This window comes from Citrus sinensis, chromosome 7 (assembly GCF_022201045.2).
Source record: "Citrus sinensis cultivar Valencia sweet orange chromosome 7, DVS_A1.0, whole genome shotgun sequence".
Lineage (NCBI taxonomy): Eukaryota > Viridiplantae > Streptophyta > Magnoliopsida > Sapindales > Rutaceae > Citrus > Citrus sinensis.
This window is the reverse complement of record NC_068562.1, coordinates 11,555,120-11,573,485: the sequence shown is the minus strand read 5'-3', so window position 1 is coordinate 11,573,485 and position 18,366 is coordinate 11,555,120. Positions and strand designations below refer to the sequence as shown.

Sequence of the window (18,366 nt, the reverse complement as noted above, 5' to 3'; positions counted from 1 at the left end):
ATTATTATGAGTTCTCCAATTCTAAATTAATGAGCTCGGGATAAATAAAATTGTTCTAATTATTTATCATCTAATCTATTTTGTTCTAAATAATAGTATTGTCTATGTTTAGTTAAGTTATCCTCAATTATATTACTATCTATCATTAGATTATATCCTCCATTATTTATAAAATAAACAATTGTTTCTTCCATTTTTATGTTTTGAACCTAAAACTTGGCCCTGATACCATTTTTGCAGACATTTTTCAATACAAAATCCAAGTAAGGATGTCAATGATTAATCTTCAAAATTTTATGAATATTTTGCAATTTTGCTTTATCAAAACACAGTTTCGTGGTAAGTGTGTTTCGTGGTAAGTGTTGTTCAATCTTTTGTAAGAATGTCTTTTTCCTATTAACAGAATCCCATTCGCAATAATCTTTGAGATCCAAATCAAAATCAGGCGTAGCAATTTGAAAATGTCTCTTTAAGTAATCTCAGAAATGCTAACTGATAACAAATTGAGATCACCGTTATGTTTATGAAAAGCTAGTAATATAGAGATTAACAGAAGTAAAATTTAGGACCAATTTAAACGTAATGCACAAATAAACAGACTTAATAAGTTTCCCGTCAGTATATCACCAAATCACACCACATCTCTGAACCAAAGCAGAAAAACAATACCACACCTGTTGGTTTTAATACACATCATTTATTATTTGCTATACTACCATAACCGGTAGTTCGCAACTACGAAATTATTTTTGGCACCCTCTGGAGAGCATCAGGTGGTCAGGACTGGGGGCATATAATCCGATTTGGTACCGAGAACACGAGCCTTGGTGTCGGGGAAGAACTCGGTTCCTGGCAACTCCGTGACATCTCCTTCACCAGAAACACCAATGGGGTAGCGGAGCAAGTGACCGGGCAAGTCATGCTCAAGAGACTCACTGGAGTACAGGTCCCAATACCGTTCGGCAATCTGGTTAACCTTCTTAACACATTCGCTACTTTCTGGCTGGAGGAAGGTGTCATCGAGCATGCCTAGGTGCTCGTACCATAGTGACATACGGAAGCCGTGTATCTGGCCTCGTGCTGGCACCCTGGTTGACAAATGATATGGTTGGTAGCCTCCCATGGCTATCTCAGTGTCCCTGGCACCCTCCATTGATCGCTGGTTGATGTTGGCAGATCCAATTATAATGTATTCGTCATCAACTGCAAAGCAAAGACTTTTTAATGAATCCTACAAATATAGCAACAAGGAAAATAAGACATATCTTTAGAATTAAGCAAACTCTTTTCCTGTTCAAAGAGACTCGACTAAACAATCACTCATGCAAGAATATTTTACTAGATAGGTCAAAAGAAAATCAATTTCTTTCAACTAATGCCTTCTATCAGTTAATTTACATATTTTACATAGATTTTTTAACAAGAAATCTCTTCAACTTCTACTCAATATTTAGAAAACTGAAAAATATCACTCATTATATAATTATCCTGGACCAACAACCAGACAAGAAAAGGAACACAATGTTTTGTATTTAACTATCTGCCAGTTAAAAATTAAAGAAAGAAATACAGAAAAATTAGCAAAAGACTGAAAAAAGAAAAATAATCGAAAGACAAATCTGTATCTAAAAAAAGTTACCAATCATCATCTTGGCATGAACGTAGATCATGAAGCGTCGAGCTTCCTGAGCTCTAAGATAGTCTGAATCATCCTCCGGCCTTTCTGCAGGTTCATATTCACCACTCCTCTTCACCTCCCGATTCCCAAGGCAGAAGAATGTCAAATAGTTCCTGGGATCTTCCATAATGCCCTTTGCTCTAAGAGCCTGAACAACATCCTTATACATCATATCCATTGTCCTTCTCTGCCAATCTAATATTGCCTGAACTGAACCAGACTCTGGAAACCCCTCTGGCCACATTGGGACAACAATATATACGGTAAATCTCTCCCCAGCCTCAATCTTACTAACAATCTTAAGTGAGAGCTCCTTTGGAATCAGATGCAAAGCATTAATTTCCTCAGGCTTAATGCCATCAGCACTCCAAGCAAAAGAGCTTCCAAGGAAATACTGATTTTCAATATAGATGAAATTCTTTGCACGCCGGATAGCATGGATATAAGCATCCTGAATGCTGCGGTCAATGATATTATCCTTCCCACTAACAAGCCCAGCTCTAGCTGCATCTTCAGGCGTCTCTGGGAAGCCAAATGCAGCCCCACCATCAATGGATCTAAACAATTGCACATTCCATGTGTCATGGTCATCTGGGTACATAACTGGAGAGGGGGGAATAATGATGTCTCCAAGTTCTCTCAGATGCACGAGAACATCCTTTCCACCCTGCTTTCTCCATCTCTGCTCAAAATTAAATAACACGTCCCAAGCAATGGGACCCTCAAGGCGAGAGTGAATGTCATGCCAAGGTTCCCTTGGACCACCTTTTTCAATTGAAGCACCCGGGAAGTTTGGCTGATGGAAATCATCATGGTGTGCTGTGTCTAACGTCCTGAAAAGAGAGTGGAATGGAGTATCATATCTCCCATCACAAAGGTCAATACCTCCAACAAAACTCATGATTCTCCTCCTCTCTGGATCCCCATTGGGCATTGGGCTGTCAACAACCACAATCTTCTGGTGATGAGTGAACATGGCAGAGATTTGTATATCCTGAATAAAGCTACCACCATCATCAGGATTACGTGGGCATAAGATGCAATGCACATCAGTACCTTGGAAGAATTTTTCAGTTTCCTCATCGTGAGTGGCCATGAGACCATCCTTTTTAAGTAAACTAACAGAAGTTCTGTCATCCCAAACAAGCATACATACCCTAACACCTTCACTTGCCTTCTTCTTAAGTAGCTCACCTAACATTATGTCTCCTCCAGGCTTTGGCCTCCTGGAGTCCCTTACCAAAGATATTTCAGTATACACAGACCAGCCAGTGATATAAATCATATGCCTTGCATTGGTGATTGCATCAAAAATATCTTCCCAACATCTGTGAGGCTCATAGTACTTGCCTCCAGCAAGAGGAATTTCAGGAACAAAATTATCAGGGACATGAGCATCTTGGTAGAGAGAAACCTTGCAACCTTTTCTCTGCGGGTAGAATGTAAATGGAACCCCGGGGTACTTAGCACTTCTAATGCCCCGAGCCCAGCTTCTGTCTTTTGTTACGTCAAAATATTGGAGCTTCACATGAATCTTTGAGCCTGAAGATATGGGATTTCGATCTTCATCTAAGATCTCAACCCATTTATCAACTTCTTCCCCACCTAAAACTTCTTCAACAGGTACGTAAGCCCTCCCAATTAAAGTAGCTCCAATGGGATTATCATCCTTGACAGTGAATATGATATTTGAAGCCATATGGGCACAGTATATGTGAAAGGACTCGTACCACCTAGGATTAGATTGCTCTTTCTTTAACATTCTGGTCCTCCCAACTCTAGCCTTTTCAAGATCGATAGTTGCATAGAGTTCACTACCTCCTTTGCCTAAACCACCAAGAAGCTACAAGAAATATTTAAGTTAGAAACTGAAGTTAAGTAAATGTGGTTAAATACGTGGATAATTTAGAAAATAAACAAAGATTGCGTTATAAAGCACATCCATCACAATGAAAAAGGAAATTCTGGGGCACGTTCGGGATATAAATTCAAGCCCATGAGAAAGAATTAATCCAAAAATCTGCTGTTGAATTATGGAGATATCTCTTGAGATTAAAATTTAAAATGGAAAAGGAACACAGAAAAGCAATTGTGTAGAACTTGTTCATCTGGTAAGATCTCTAAAAGTGGCACAAAAGTCTTGAAATCAAATTTAGCTCAAATCCACAATGGTTTGTAATGTAAATAACTGGGGAAAAAAAGGAGAAGAAAAGGAAAGAATTGATAAACAGGCATCAGGTAGCCGCAACCCTAGACATACAAGATGAGAACAATTGAAATACAAAATATTCTGTAACAAATATGCAAACTTTGTCAAAACCATATATTAAAAGTAGATAGGTATCAACATGATACAAAAGAGAAAGAAAAGAAAACACAAGTCCATATTTGAGAGCATTGCACTGCAGAAAAACTCGCAAATTACTTGAAAAGCAAATAAATAAAAGCTATTTCAGTGGCTCTTTAAGTCCTGCTGAGACATGTTCATTGTCTCTCACCAGATTTGAAAATAAATGAGTTTTCTCATGAATAAAGCTGGCCATAGAATGCATTTTTGCATTTCCTATGGCTAGATTGGGTCCCTTCGGGACATTAAGATTCTACTTTACAGAATACAAAAGAAAAAGCTTTTAAAACTGGCCACATATTGTTTCTAAAGAGCTTAAGAAGGCTAATTCTCTTCATATATCAACCAGAGTATTGCTACACTTTCATGAAAGCGGAATAACTTGTGCAAGTGCAAGATCCAGCTACAGAACATGAATAAGAAAAGAAATCCAGTTTCCATGTGTAGAATAATTGACCATAGGAATCAAGATGAGGTTAAAATGCTATTCAGAACAAATGTTTCCAATTGATATTTTCCGGCAGCATGTGAATAGCATGGAAGTGGTTAATTGTAAAGAAATAAGCATTTAGAGGGAACATAAGCACAGTTCAAATCAAAGGAGAGAGAAATGTGACAAGTGAAGATCCCAGATCACTATATATTCAGGAAGTGAAAATGAAACCATCAATTCGGATTGATTATTTTCCTTCTTGGAAAATAGCAGATAAACTTCAAACAAACTTATATTTTGAATTGCACTACAAATCAACTACTAAAAGCAGTTCTGAATCACTCCATAGCACTGAGATCACTTCAAAAAATACAAACTACATTTCTAATTCACTCGATTTTATCCTTTTTTTGTTCCACTGATCACTACACAAAAGCAAGAATAGAATTGCACAGATCAGTCAACTTGTCTACTAAATCCTGAAAGACACCCCAAAAAAAATTAGCACTCACAAAATTTTTGCAACTGTTAGAAATCAAGATCCAAATAGAAAACACTCATATCACCATTAAAAATAAAAATAAAAATTACAGATCAATCAAAAGAGAGAGAGAAACTACAATATCATATAATTCACCTTAGTGAAAAAGTTGCCGCCACCTCCACTTTCAAGCTGATCCACTTCATAGATCGTAACATGTAAAGTACCATGTAGCAAAATCTGCGCCATTTTTCACCTGTAACAGTCATTCCCAAAAAAAAAAAAAATCAAAATCAAGATCAAAATTCAATCTTAATAATAAAGATCACTGCTTTTTCATTTTTTCATTTTTCCAAATGGGTCACTGCTTTTTCTTTTTCTTTTTTCCAAATGGGTAGAAATCAAACTCACACAATTGACACCCCTCTAACAATTACAATCCCCCGCGCCCCCCCCAAAACCACAAAAAAAAACACAGTAATAATGACATAAAATAAAAATTCAAACTTTAAAACAAAGATCACAGCTTTTTCATTTTATCCAAATGGGTAATCAAAATCACACCATTGAAAGTCATTCAGCAGGCTTAAAAATTTAAAAAATAAAAAACTAACTTGGAGTAAAATGGATATGTGAAAATCTAATTTGGTCGGGAAAGGGAAGAATTTGGGATCGGATTAAAACTTTGTAGTGACTGTGATTAGTGTGTGATGTGAATGTGCTAAGAATATGAATACGATGAACAACTTACAGAGGGAGTGATGAAAGAGAAGCCAAAAAAAAAGACTGGTGAAAAAGATCCGCAAATTCAGATCTTATTCGTTTGCTTGTGGAGCCAATGACTCTGGAGTGACTCACATTTACATTTTTGGAAACAAAATTATGTGTAATTCTCTAATGGCTCTTTACTTCTTGGTTTTGAAACTATGCCACTTTTTTTTTTTTTTACCTTTAATTCAATGAATTTGCTTAGTCGAGAAATGTAAATTTCCAATAATTTTTTGTGCTATAAGTACGACGTTTTATATTATAAATATGAAGTTATATACTATAAGACATTATATCAAGACTGTTTATATTTTAGTATTTTAGTAAAGAAAAAGAATTATTGAGTAAGTTGATGATGTTTGAATAAATTGAATGTAAATTTACTTAAAATTATATTTATATGAGTTGAAGATAATTTACAATAAAAAAAATAGAACATCAACCCTTAAATTAATAATTGTTGGTATAATTATTATTAAAAAAAAGTTCATTTTATGACAAGTGCTAGGTAACAGTGATAGATAAGTATTATCTTCAATAAAGCTTAAATGCAATTATCAACTTATTTACTTGTAAATTTTAAAAATATTATTAATTGATTTGGAGATGTTTGGCATTAGTTGTCAATAATTTTTTTTTAACATACTAGTACATATTATGGATCAGGATATTATAATTTGTTTAATATGGGAACATAAACAAATTTCAAAATTTTGGGGGGAGTTTTCATAAAAATAAAAAAGTTGAAAAAGGTAATGATGGGGGCATTCAAGAAGAATTTGTAAAGTATAGCAGAGTTTTCTGAAAGTAAAAATCATGCGAAGGTATCATTCTTGGCGAGGCAACTCGCTGGTCCCTATGTATTTTATTTTCTCTTTTTTTCTTTTCTCCAGTAGCGTTTCTTTGACAAGGTGAGCAGGAAAAGAGATAAAATTCAGACTTTTAAATCCTGATTTTTTAAATAATTATTCATAACGTATTTTTCACGGATATATGACTGATGGATGAACATACTTAATAATAAAAAAATACCTTCAATTTCAATGAAAATGGGTGTAATATTGGCAACAAATGATAGAAAATCATCAGTTGTTCTTTAATATTTCTAAATTTTGATATTTAAAAGCTTTTCATAATTAAATACCTCTGTTAACTTTATTATCGATGTCAAAATTTCAACATAAAAATTCATTCAAGTACTATAACAATCATCAATAAGTATCAATTTTGCTAATGAAGGACCCTAGGTATTATGAAATCTATAGAAAAATAAATGTTAAAAGCTGAAAATATTACGGAGAAAGTGACAATCAACAATCTAAATAATAGATAATTGAAGCATATGTTATTTGTATATGTGCGTAAGAACATTTACTGTGGACAAAGTAAATTTTTGAATGCTTTTCTCACTTACTGTGCTTTAGGTAAATGTTTTACTTGCTAGATCCAATGAAAGAATTACTATGATTTCCAAAAAAGTAATGTGTCGTTGTCCTTTAATGCTAAAATAATTGATGATACATGTGATTTTGAATTTTTAATTATCGTTTAATACTAAATTCCATCACACAATAAAAGAAGTGTCCATCCATTGACCTCGAGGCACGTTAAAGTTTGTCTAAAGATTATAATGAATTCAAAAACTTAAATGATTAAAGCTTAGTGATTCTTGTTCACATTCCTCCACTAATTTATTTTCATAATAATTAGTGAAACATGGTAAAATCATTGATAAGCAAATCTCTCCTTTTACTAACTAAATTGGTGTACTCCTTAAATTGATTAAATTTCATTTTTCTTATAATGTAAATTTTATTATCTACTTTGGTGATGGTTTATGAGGGATTATTATACTAAACTCGATAATTAAATTCAAACTCGAAATTGAGTTTTTATGAACACTTTTCTATGACTGTATTTTGCATGAATTAAGACGGGCATGTGTTTGATCAACAAATCTACGACAAATTAGCATACCAATCAAATATTTGATTATCAATGTTAATAACGATTGAAAAAATATACACAGAGTGGTGGAAATTATAAATTATAATAATCCCACGTGAAAAGTCTAAAAAAATTATAAATTATAATAATCCCACGTGAAAAGTCTAAAAAAATTATTCTAACTCGAAGACAAAAGGTTATTGATTGGGGTTGAAATTTTCGATCGGTTGATGATTAACTAGGCTGTCTTTAAATTACATTTTTTTAATAATTTATGATTAGATAAAATTCGCGTATGAATTCACTTAATTTCATTTTTTTACATAATTTTATATTGTAAATTACAATAAATATAACTTAAATGAGTCTAATTTTGGTAAGATTTTGGTAAGATTGTTGATAACATAACATGTGTCAAATTTCATATTGCATAGATTAACGATGAGTGGGGTCGTATAATTTATTTTGATGAATGAATAATGACTCCACCAATGACTTGACGAGTCCCTGTTAGTGAGGCCATTGAGTGGATGCTTGGATCAATCCACGTAATACAATTATTAATTGCTGGAAAGGTACAAATTTATTTTTATTTTTTATTTTTTTTGGTACAAATATAATACCATAATGAATTTGGATCCCTACTTAGATGAGCCTTTGCTAAGCTTCTTATGACATGTGTCATAATTATTTTCGACAGGTAAGATTTATTTTTTAATTAAAAACTGCTCTATTATTCCCTTTAATTCTTGATTTGGTAAGGATTATTATAATTTATAAGATCGGGTGGCTGAACCTTTCCCAGTCTCATCCAACTCTTCCCCTTCTACTTCGGTTCTTCCGATCTCATGAAAATATGGCCATTCCAAACCTTGATTTATTTGAAGAAAATAGAAGCTAAAATTCTCCGGACAACTAAAAAAAAAAAAAGAGAAGAGAAAAAGAAAAAAAATATATAAAAAGGTAAATCAAGATTTCACTATAAAAATCGAATCCAACAAATCTAAATCAGATTCCTTGCATATATACGAAATTTAATACCCTTATGATTCAGTTCCAAGAATTGAAATAAAAAATTAGTTTACAAATCCACATGTTTTTATTTCTTTATTTTTTTTATTAAAAGGGGCTCTTAACAGAACTAAGAAATAACAAAGCAAGGATAGACTAACCCATAACTGTAATGAAAAATAAACTGGAGCACCCCAGTAGGCGGATAGCTAAAAACATGAAGGCCTAAAGGAATAGAATAAGCCAAAGTGGCCAAATAATCAGCAAAATTTGCCTCCCTGTAAACGTGGGTAAGCTCCACACACCAGTTTTGTCTAAAGAGTTTCTGAATAGTACGAATTATGGGCGCAAGCTCATTGGAAGTTCCCTTATTGTTCATTACAAGTTGAGTAACGCAACGACTAACAACCTCAGCATAAAGGCATCAAATCCCTTTATTCCACGCAAGAAGTAAGCCTTGATAAAGACCCCATAGTTCTACCATAGTCACTGAATAGGTCCCTAAATTCATCCCAAAGCCAACAATCCAATGACCATTATGATCGCGAATTAGACCCCCTGCAGCAGCTACACCCGAAGCCTTACATGCACCTTCCGAGTTCAGCTTGCACCATGGCTAATTCGGAACCAACCAACCAATCCATTTGCTGACTTTTCTAGTTGTCGAGATCAAATAAGATCGCTGAAGTGCCATTACCCCCTCAGTGCGAGCCTTAACATCATTAACCATAGATAACCCATCCATTGACGCTCCATGCACCCAAAATTGGTTCCTCCAAAACCATAACCTCCATATTGCTATACCAAAGAAACAAATCCAATTTTGGACTCCATGAATTGGCCTTGAGTTCTAAAGATTATTAATCATCAAATCTTTAAATGGTAGACATCTCTCGAATATTAGTGAGGGTTAAAATTTGGGTAAAAATCTAGATAGAACTCCATAAGCATTGATGTAAGTAGGTCCCAAAATCTGGGTAGAAATCTAGATAGAACTCCATAAGCATTGATGTAAGTAGGTCCCAAAATCTGGGTAGAAATCTAGATAGAACTCCATAAGCATTGATGTAAGTAAGTCCCAAAATTTGGGTAGAAATCTAGATAGAACTTTATAAGCATTTATGTAAGTAGGTCTTAGTAATAGTCTGATTTGTAAATATTAGTTATAGTCTCATTTAATGAGTTGTAATTTGAGCAATAGTCTCAAGTAATAAAAAAAAAATCACAAGTACTTGAGACTTGTTAATAAAATGCATTTAATGAGAAAAGAAAAACAAATGTCAGCCATTGAAAACAATTATGACATATGTCATAATATAATAATATTATGATATAAATAAATCAGTTAAGCATGAGATTCAAATCCATTTATAATAATATAATATGATGGAAAATTTTCATTAATAATCTATAAATAGATTGGATTCTTTTTAACTTGGATCATTTATGTTGATCCAATTAAAGAATGGATTAGGATATCCTAATTCATAATTTGGACATCACAAGTTTTTTTTTTTTTTTTGGAAGAAAACATAATTTAAATTAACCAGAAGAACCATACAAACTAGAAATCAACCAAGGAGGTGGAACATGACTGCACTCTCCTAAATCTGACAAAGAACCCCCCACTCGTGCAACAACATGGGCAGTGGTCGTCTAACAAATGAGAAGATCACTTCTCTTACAGACATAACCAAAGCTCTATAATCATTGATAATCAAGCCAAATCCATTAGGGCTAGTTAGTTTATCAACTAACGTATTGTACACTTGCAGGCAATCCATCTCAATGATAACATGAGGAAATTGCATATCCTTGAGCCAGCTAAGAATTTTACACACAGCAAGAGCTTCATCCTCTTTAGCATTAAACTTGCCAAGGAGACAACCACATTTTGCAGCGACAAAGCTGCCATCAGAATGCCGAACGACACCCCCATAAGAAACCATACCCTTTGAAGTAAATGTAGCCGTATCAACATTGCACCTGAGCCATCCCAGCTGAGGTTTCACCCAACAAACTGTGCCATGGTCTAAGTTGCTAGACGCAATACAAAAAAGGTTTTGATTCCTTGCCGATTACCATTGAAAGATAAGTTGACTTACCGAGCTTAACACAGTTGACACACTATTGTTCCTGTTTTTCCATACCTTATCATTCATATTCAGCTAAAGTCTCCAACAAATCATTACAGCAGGCTCACAATCCTCCTTTTTACAGCGGCCAAACATATTCTCAAGCCAAAGCAAAAAAGAGGAACAATGCGCGATGGGACACCGTCTCGGTAGATGCATTACAAATAGAACAAGTTGGCAAAACTTCTACTCTTCTACAGATGAGGTTGTCGTTTGTAGGTAAAACATTCGACATAGCCCGCCAAATAAAATTCTTCACCTTCCCCGGCACCTTCAAGTTCCACATTCGACGCCATACATTACTACTTGGAGATACTGGGATAGGATCCAGTAACTTGTAACAACTATGAAAAGTGTAGGAACCCCTAGGATCAGCCAGCCAATACCATAAGTCATTATTTCTTCTAAAATTAAGTGGAATTTGCAAGATAAGATCTATGTCCCGCGTCCCAAAAATATCAGTCACTACATCATGATCCTAACAACGATGATCAGACTCCATTAGACTACTAACCTGAGCATTTGAAATTTTATCGTTTAAATTAGATGTAACAAACCCATTCTCCATATCAGGAAGCCATGGATCATTGCCAATCAAAATACTTTGACCATTCCTAATTTAAACACGGCTGTCCTGAATAACAACATCATTTGCTGCCACGATAGATCACCAAGCATAACTTGGATTGTGTCCCACCCCAACATCAACAAATGATGTTTTAGGAAAATAACGAGCCTTAATAACCTTGGCAACAAGAGAGTTCGGGTTAGACAATAGCCTCCAACCTTACTTGCCCAGCATTGCTAAGTTAAAATAGTGGAGCTTTTTGAATCCCATATCCCCAACCAATTTTGGCTTGCATAAAGTATCCCAATGTAACCAATTAATTCCACCACCTCCATTGTGCTTGCTACCCCACCAAAAAGAATTCATCATGATTTCCAGCTTGCGACAAAGATCAAGGGGAAGAAGAAAATTATTCATGGCATAGTTAGACATGACTTGGGCCATTGTTTTCAGCAGAATCTTTCTTACTCGAGAAAGGATTTTTTGCTTCCAACCTTGTAATTTATTCCAACTTTGTCCTTGATAAAAGTAAAGACATCATCCTTCCTCCTACCAACTGAAGATGGCAAGCCAAGATAAGTACCATGATTTGTTGTGGCTGTAACCTCCAGAATATCACAGACCTGTCGAGCATCAATCTCACTCACATTAGCACTAAATGAAAACGAGGATTTTTTGAAATTCATTACCTGCCCTGATGCTGCTCCATACTCAGCAAGCATGTGCTTAATTAAAGTAGCTTCTCGCTGATTTGCATTGAAGAACAAAAAACAATCATCAGCAAAAAACAAATGCAAAACCACAGGAACACCTCTTGCCACTTTAGCACCGTGAATAAAGCCATACTCAGCAAGCACATAGAATAAACAAATAAGGCGACAATGGGTCACTTTGGTGAAGCCCCTTACAAGGTACAATCATACCTACTGTCGTGCCCTCCCAAATCACATTATAATGAACGGTGGTGACACAAAGTATGATCAGCTTTATCCATCTATTATCAAACTCCAATTTTACCATCATCAATCTAAGGAAATCTCATTCGATACGATCATATATTTTAGACATATCAATCTTAAGAGCGGCCACCCCTTTCTTACCTTGCCTTTTGCGCTTAATATAATGCAAAATTTCATCAGATATAAGGATGTTATCCGTAATTGCATGCCCAGGAACAAATTCACTTTGGGATTCTAAAATCACACTATCAAGAACCAACTTCAAACGATTGGCAAGCATCTTGGCAACAATCTTGTACAGGACATTACATAGAGCTATCGGTCTTATATCTGACAAGTACTCAGGTTGTGATTTCTTTGGGATTAACCCTATTGAGGTATCATTTAAGCCCTTAGGAAAGTCACGGCTATTAATAAAATTCAAACAAGTTGACACTACATCCTCACCCACAATTTTTGTTTTCTCACTGATGCAGTAGCATGAAAATAGCAAGAATTCATATCCATTTTTTTAAGCCAAAGTGTTTTTGCTCTCTGTTTCCAAAACACTTCATGGTTGTGAAGTAGCTCATTGAACTGATTTCTGACCTCCGTAAACTCATCCAAGCTTTCTGATCACGACGACCCCGAAGTACACTCATTTTTTGCTTACACAACGAGATTCGTTTACAAAATCATGAGCAAAATGGCCACCTCACTAAAGCAAATCAGTCCCACACATCGAGAGTTTAATTTGAATGGGGCTACCTATAGAAGAGACCCAGCTACTGCGAACAATATCCACATAGTCAGCCTCACGCAACCACATATTCTCAAAACGAAACCGTTTTGTCCTGGGAATATGGATCACATGATTGGGATTAAAAAAAATTGGGAGATGATTTGAACACGTTGATTCCAGACTTCACACTTTTGCCTTATGAAAAAGATGGCACCAATCATTATAAGCAAAAGCTCGATCGAGCCTCTCCTCAACCCACTCCACAGTGCCCCTAAATCGTTCCCAAGTAAATTGATAACCCTCCATGCCCAAATCAATCAAACCAGTATCAGTTATGGCATTTCTAAAACCTTGAAGCTTCTAATTTGGATGATCACGTCGGTCGCGTTTTTCATTAGCTGTCAAAATATCATTAAAGTCCCCTAAACATACCCAAGCAAGAGATGAAGAAGTAGCAAGTACCCGCAGCAAGTCCCAAGATTCACGCCTTCGACTAAATTCTGGGAAGCAATAATACCCCGTTAATCTCCACCGACTATTGTCAACCGCTTCAACTTCAACATCAATAAAATTTCTACCATACCTCAACAACTTAACTTGATGATCAGAATTCCAGAACAAAGCAAGCCCCCCACTACGGCCAACTCTATCCACCACAAAAAGCCCATTAAAACCCATGTTGGATTTAAGGCTTTCTAATTTACTCATACAACTTAACGTTTCCATCAAAAACACAAAATGAAGTTTTTTATTCTCGACCATTTCTATCAGTACTTGAACTGTTGGTGGGTGACCCAACCCACGGCAGTTCCAACTTAAGATACTCATTAATCTCGGTGGGCCTGAGTTATAGGTCTCACCGCTGGTCCATTTTTTTAAAGAACTTGTGATTTCCATCAATTGAAAATTAATTCCAATAGCTGGGCCCGAATTGTCGTGCAACCCAATATGAGATCTCTTTTGCTTAGCATCCGTAACAATAATACCAAATTTCATCTCTTCTTCACTTTCCTTTGACAGCCCTAATTCTGTAGCTGTTTCCACCATTTTTTTTCCATTAGCATGATCTTGAATTTAAATTGGCAAGTTCGCATTAGTTTCCTTAAGAGTAAGCACAATCCCACCATTTCCTCCCCCATCATTGCCTTTACTTAACTCCTTTCCGGATTTTTTGGAAATCGTAAGATCAACTGCCATAACAACCGCTGATTCAGAGCAACTTCCATAGATATCATCACTCAAACCTGGCGGTGACGACCTCAAGCACCGTTCGCCGGAATTCAAAGTATTCCTCATGTTCGATGCCCTCATCCATTGACCATAAGGTTTCACCACCTCGCCTGCACATTCATATAACTTCGAGCACTGTTTTTCAGTATGACCAAGAAGCCCACAGATGAAACAAAACATATTCAATCTCTCGTTGATGCATAAATTAGCAAGTGTACTAGTCGGCACAAGTAATATAATGAAGAATAAAGTATCGTCCCACAGAGATTATATATCCTATTAGCTACCGAAATTATTCTAACCCTAATTTATTTGAACAATCGAATAAGCGAATTTAGATTAAAATTAAATAAAATAAAATAACTAAAAATTAAATAAAGATGCAGGCAATAATAAAAAATACCAAGAGATTAAAACACTAGAACATCCAATTTCACCGTAACCAATCCAATTTAATCCTTCATCTATGCTATTAAAGTTTATTACCCATGTTGACAGTAAATTTTTCTAATCTATTCAATATCCTCTCTCGAGTAATATAAAAAATATTTTCACATATTAACCCACTATATCTCTATGTGAATTTAAATATGCAAACTCTAAGAAAGACTGCATGAATCACGTTGGCACATCTCTGTCTTTCGTTCAATTCATGACATTCATTACACAGAGCAAAAATACATAAATCTCCTCTCGGTCTCATTATATATTTTCAAATCATTTAAATATTGGCCATATATTTAAAAGCACTAAACACAATAATGAACACTCAACCATGAAATAATATATTAAAAATAACACAGATTTATGAAATTAAATCTTCATAGCTAGGCTACATCGTAACCCTAGTAAAATAAATTAGTTCATGGGAATATAAAGAGAATCCATGAATTTAATTGGGAACATTCAAGCAAGACAATAGAGAAAGGGGAAAAAAAACTCAAGAAGTTGTCTCTCTTCAATCTCTACAATTGACTTCTCCAAATTGTTGCTCCCGAATTTGCAGCGGTGGCTTCTCTTCTTCTTTTTTTTTTCTTGCTCTCGGTTTTCTCTCCAATTTTCAATTTGTGCGGCTGCCTTCTTCTCTCTGTAATTCTCCCGCAAGTATAGCTTTTATATTAGCTTATATTGTGCGCCTTAAATTCTCACATGGAAAGGAAAACAAAATCCTAGCCACCACTTTAGTTCATGCATGCTTAACTTGTACAATTAATTGGCCAATTTGCAAAGCCAAAGCCCATCACGTGAATCATTCAAATTGCCAATTAATTCTTTAATGCTCCCCCACGTGCTAGCCATATTTGTCTTTTTATTTCTTTCCCTTTTGCATCCACATTATTTCCATTATACTCTAATTTGTTTCCTCTTTAAGCTTCCTTTCTCATGAATATTCCTAATATTCCTACAATGACAAAATATAAAAATTAAGATAAAAATTAATATGATAAAATATAATTTAACATAAAATTAAGTTATGGAAGCATTAAAATAATAGATAAATTATGAGCACATCACTCGTATTTGAAATCAACTCATATCCATTCTCCTCCCGCTTTCTTTAGTCACATGCATTGCTTAAGAGGTTTTTGAATAACAATAGAGACTCTTATTCGCATATAATTTCTCCATACTCCCACGAGATTGTTCTCATCCAAGTCTTGAAAGGTGCTAATATAGTTCCCAATATTTTGTAGTATTTTCTTGGATAGAAAGCTAATTGGAAGGTTATAAATTTGGATCCAAAAGGAAGTGTGAAAAAAAGGAACATGTTGTGGTTGTTCTTTTTCCTCCAGGCTTTTCACAATCAAAATGTGCTGATCAAAAGTTCATGGTCTTGAATTGAACACTCTGTTAATGTCAATTTCGTGGAAAAATTGGATAAGAAACAAGGTAGATGACATGTCCTTAATGCAGACTCCTTTCCCTGGGTGCTATAAGGATGCCATAGTGTTCTTCATGGCTGAGAAATTAATCATCTTATCCGTCAAGAATCCGCCCACCAAGCAATATTGAAAGTCAATATTCGTCTCCCCACCCTCATCACCATCATCTCCTTCAACAATCGATCCACCTTTATTTTCTTCCTCAATAGCCATGTGTTCATAAGCATTACAAACCTCAGACGCAAGATTGTTGTTGTTATTGGCCATAGTATTGTCAAAAACAGACAATTGATGGCGAAATAAGACAAACAAATAGAAAAGGTTATGGACTAAACTTGTTATAAAAACAAGACAAAACAAAGTTGCTTGCTGTTTAATCATAATTTAGTTGGGCTTTTAAGTACTCGTAACTAATTAGAAACCAGGTGTGGTGGGGGGTCGTTTTGATTCCAATTAGTGAGAGTCTTGAAGTGAGACTATGGTTTCTCGTGTATGCATATGGTTACTCCAAAGCAGCTGAATGAATGCCTTTCTTCTATTTTCTTATAGCATTTTCAGTCTTTTGTTGTATAGAGTTGGTCGTGTATTTGTGGATGAACTGCCGTTAATAACATAATATCTTTATTTGTTTTGAAGGTTATTTATTAAGCAAACAAGAAGAAGATGTCGACATCACAAGTTGTATGGTCTGAAAATTAATGAAATAATCTCATCTATTAAATGGTCAGACAGAATTAAAAAATAACTTTACTAGTAATGAGTGTCACTTAATAATTGAGATGAAAAAAAATTAAAATAACAGTTGAGATATTCAGTATATTATTTGTCTAAACAAAATTTAAAAACACTTCTTATATTTTTTTAAAAATATTATATATGTGTAAAGTGCAATTTTTGAAAACACACAAATAATTTAGTAAAAGTGTGCATTAAATTTACGCGCCGATCACACATTTTTGTTTGGAAGTTCACAGTTGTATTGTTTGACACACATCAATGATGCTTAAGAGTTTTGTATAAAACATTGAAAATGGTGAACGGATTAGAAATTGAGAGTCCTTTAAAACAATAAAACATAAAATGACGCCGCTCACACAATCAAAACCTAAATATAAATTTGTTCCGTTTAGTTCATATCACACGTTATTTTAGTAGGGTAAGTGTGATTGTTCAAATCACACAGAGATCTCAATAAAATAAATTTAATTTTTAATTTTTTTTTTGCTAAAACAAAGAACCTCAGCGAAAGCTAAGGTTTAAAAACACGAGGAAATGTCGTTCCTAACCCATCATTCCGAAGCCAGGTCTTGACGCCCCAGGGGAGGGGTAGTAAAATAATGAAGGCCAAGAGGGAGAGTAAGTGCATGACTAGCCATGAAATCTGCCGCAAAATTAGCTTCGCGATAAACATGGTGGACAGACACCTGCCAATCACGGGAAAGAAGACCAAGAATATCATTGACAAGGGGCAAGGTAGCATTAAGGCTTTTCCTGTTTAGCAGCTGAGTAACACAAAGGCTATCAATCTCCACCACCAACAATCTTATACCCATTTGCCAAGCCAAAATCAGACCCTGGTACAAACCCCAAAGTTCTGCAATTGTTACCGAGCAAATACCAATATTCATGCAGAATCCACCATGCCATCTACCAGTAGCATCTCTAATCAACCCCCCTGCACCCGCCAAACCGGATCATTTCCTAGCACCATCAGAGTTTAATTTATAATACGGCCATCGAGGAAGCAACCAACCAAACATGTTTTGAACTCTCAGCCCTTTATCACTTTGAAAAGCCTCAGAAGTACGAATTATCTCCTCAGCTCGTACCCTGATATCCCGAACCATGCTTTCCGCATTCACAACTTTATCTTCAAAAAGCAACTAATTCCTTGCCACCCATATACACCAGATGGCTACCCCGAATATGCAACTCCATTCTCGATTGCTACCATGATTACCCATACCTTGAATATTGGCAAAAATCCAATCACGGGTTGGCAACGTGAAAAAAGAAGCCGTCTCACGACCTGTTAACAACATATTCCAGATTCTCCTAGATGTGGCACAGTCACGAAGAGCATGAGCCGTATCCTCTACAGCATAACCACAACACATGCATATCATATCCACCCCAATATGTCTTCTATAGAGCTCAGCTTTGCATTTAATTCTTTCCTTCGCAGCAAGCCAAAGGAATGTCCGG

General features: G+C 35.3%; 1 protein-coding gene across 3 annotated transcripts; it reads right to left on the bottom strand.

Annotated features, from left to right (window-relative positions):
- Positions 1–552: 552 nt before the first annotated feature.
- LOC102578017 (phospholipase D alpha) lies at positions 553–5,847 on the bottom strand. 3 transcript variants are annotated; one of them, XM_006465277.4, is made up of 4 exons: positions 5,691–5,847; positions 5,096–5,195; positions 1,640–3,521; positions 553–1,203 (listed from the first exon to the last, which is right to left on the bottom strand). In XM_006465277.4, exons 2-4 carry the CDS (start codon positions 5,186–5,188, stop codon positions 770–772), a joined length of 2,409 nt encoding a protein of 802 aa, XP_006465340.2. In that variant the 5' UTR covers positions 5,189–5,195; positions 5,691–5,847; the 3' UTR covers positions 553–769.
- Between the last annotated feature and the right edge of the window lie 12,519 nt (positions 5,848–18,366).

Bases quoted from the DNA above. Each gene is read 5' to 3' on its own strand.
- LOC102578017 (XM_006465277.4), bottom strand. From the start codon at position 5,188: ATGGCGCAGATTTTGCTACATGGTACTTTACATGTTACGATCTATGAA. The intron at 3,522-5,095 runs GTGAATTATATG...TATTTCTTGTAG, and splicing joins GCGGCAACTTTTTCACTAAG to CTTCTTGGTGGTTTAGGCAA. The intron at 1,204-1,639 runs GTAACTTTTTTT...TTTGCTTTGCAG, and splicing joins TCATGCCAAGATGATGATTG to TTGATGACGAATACATTATA.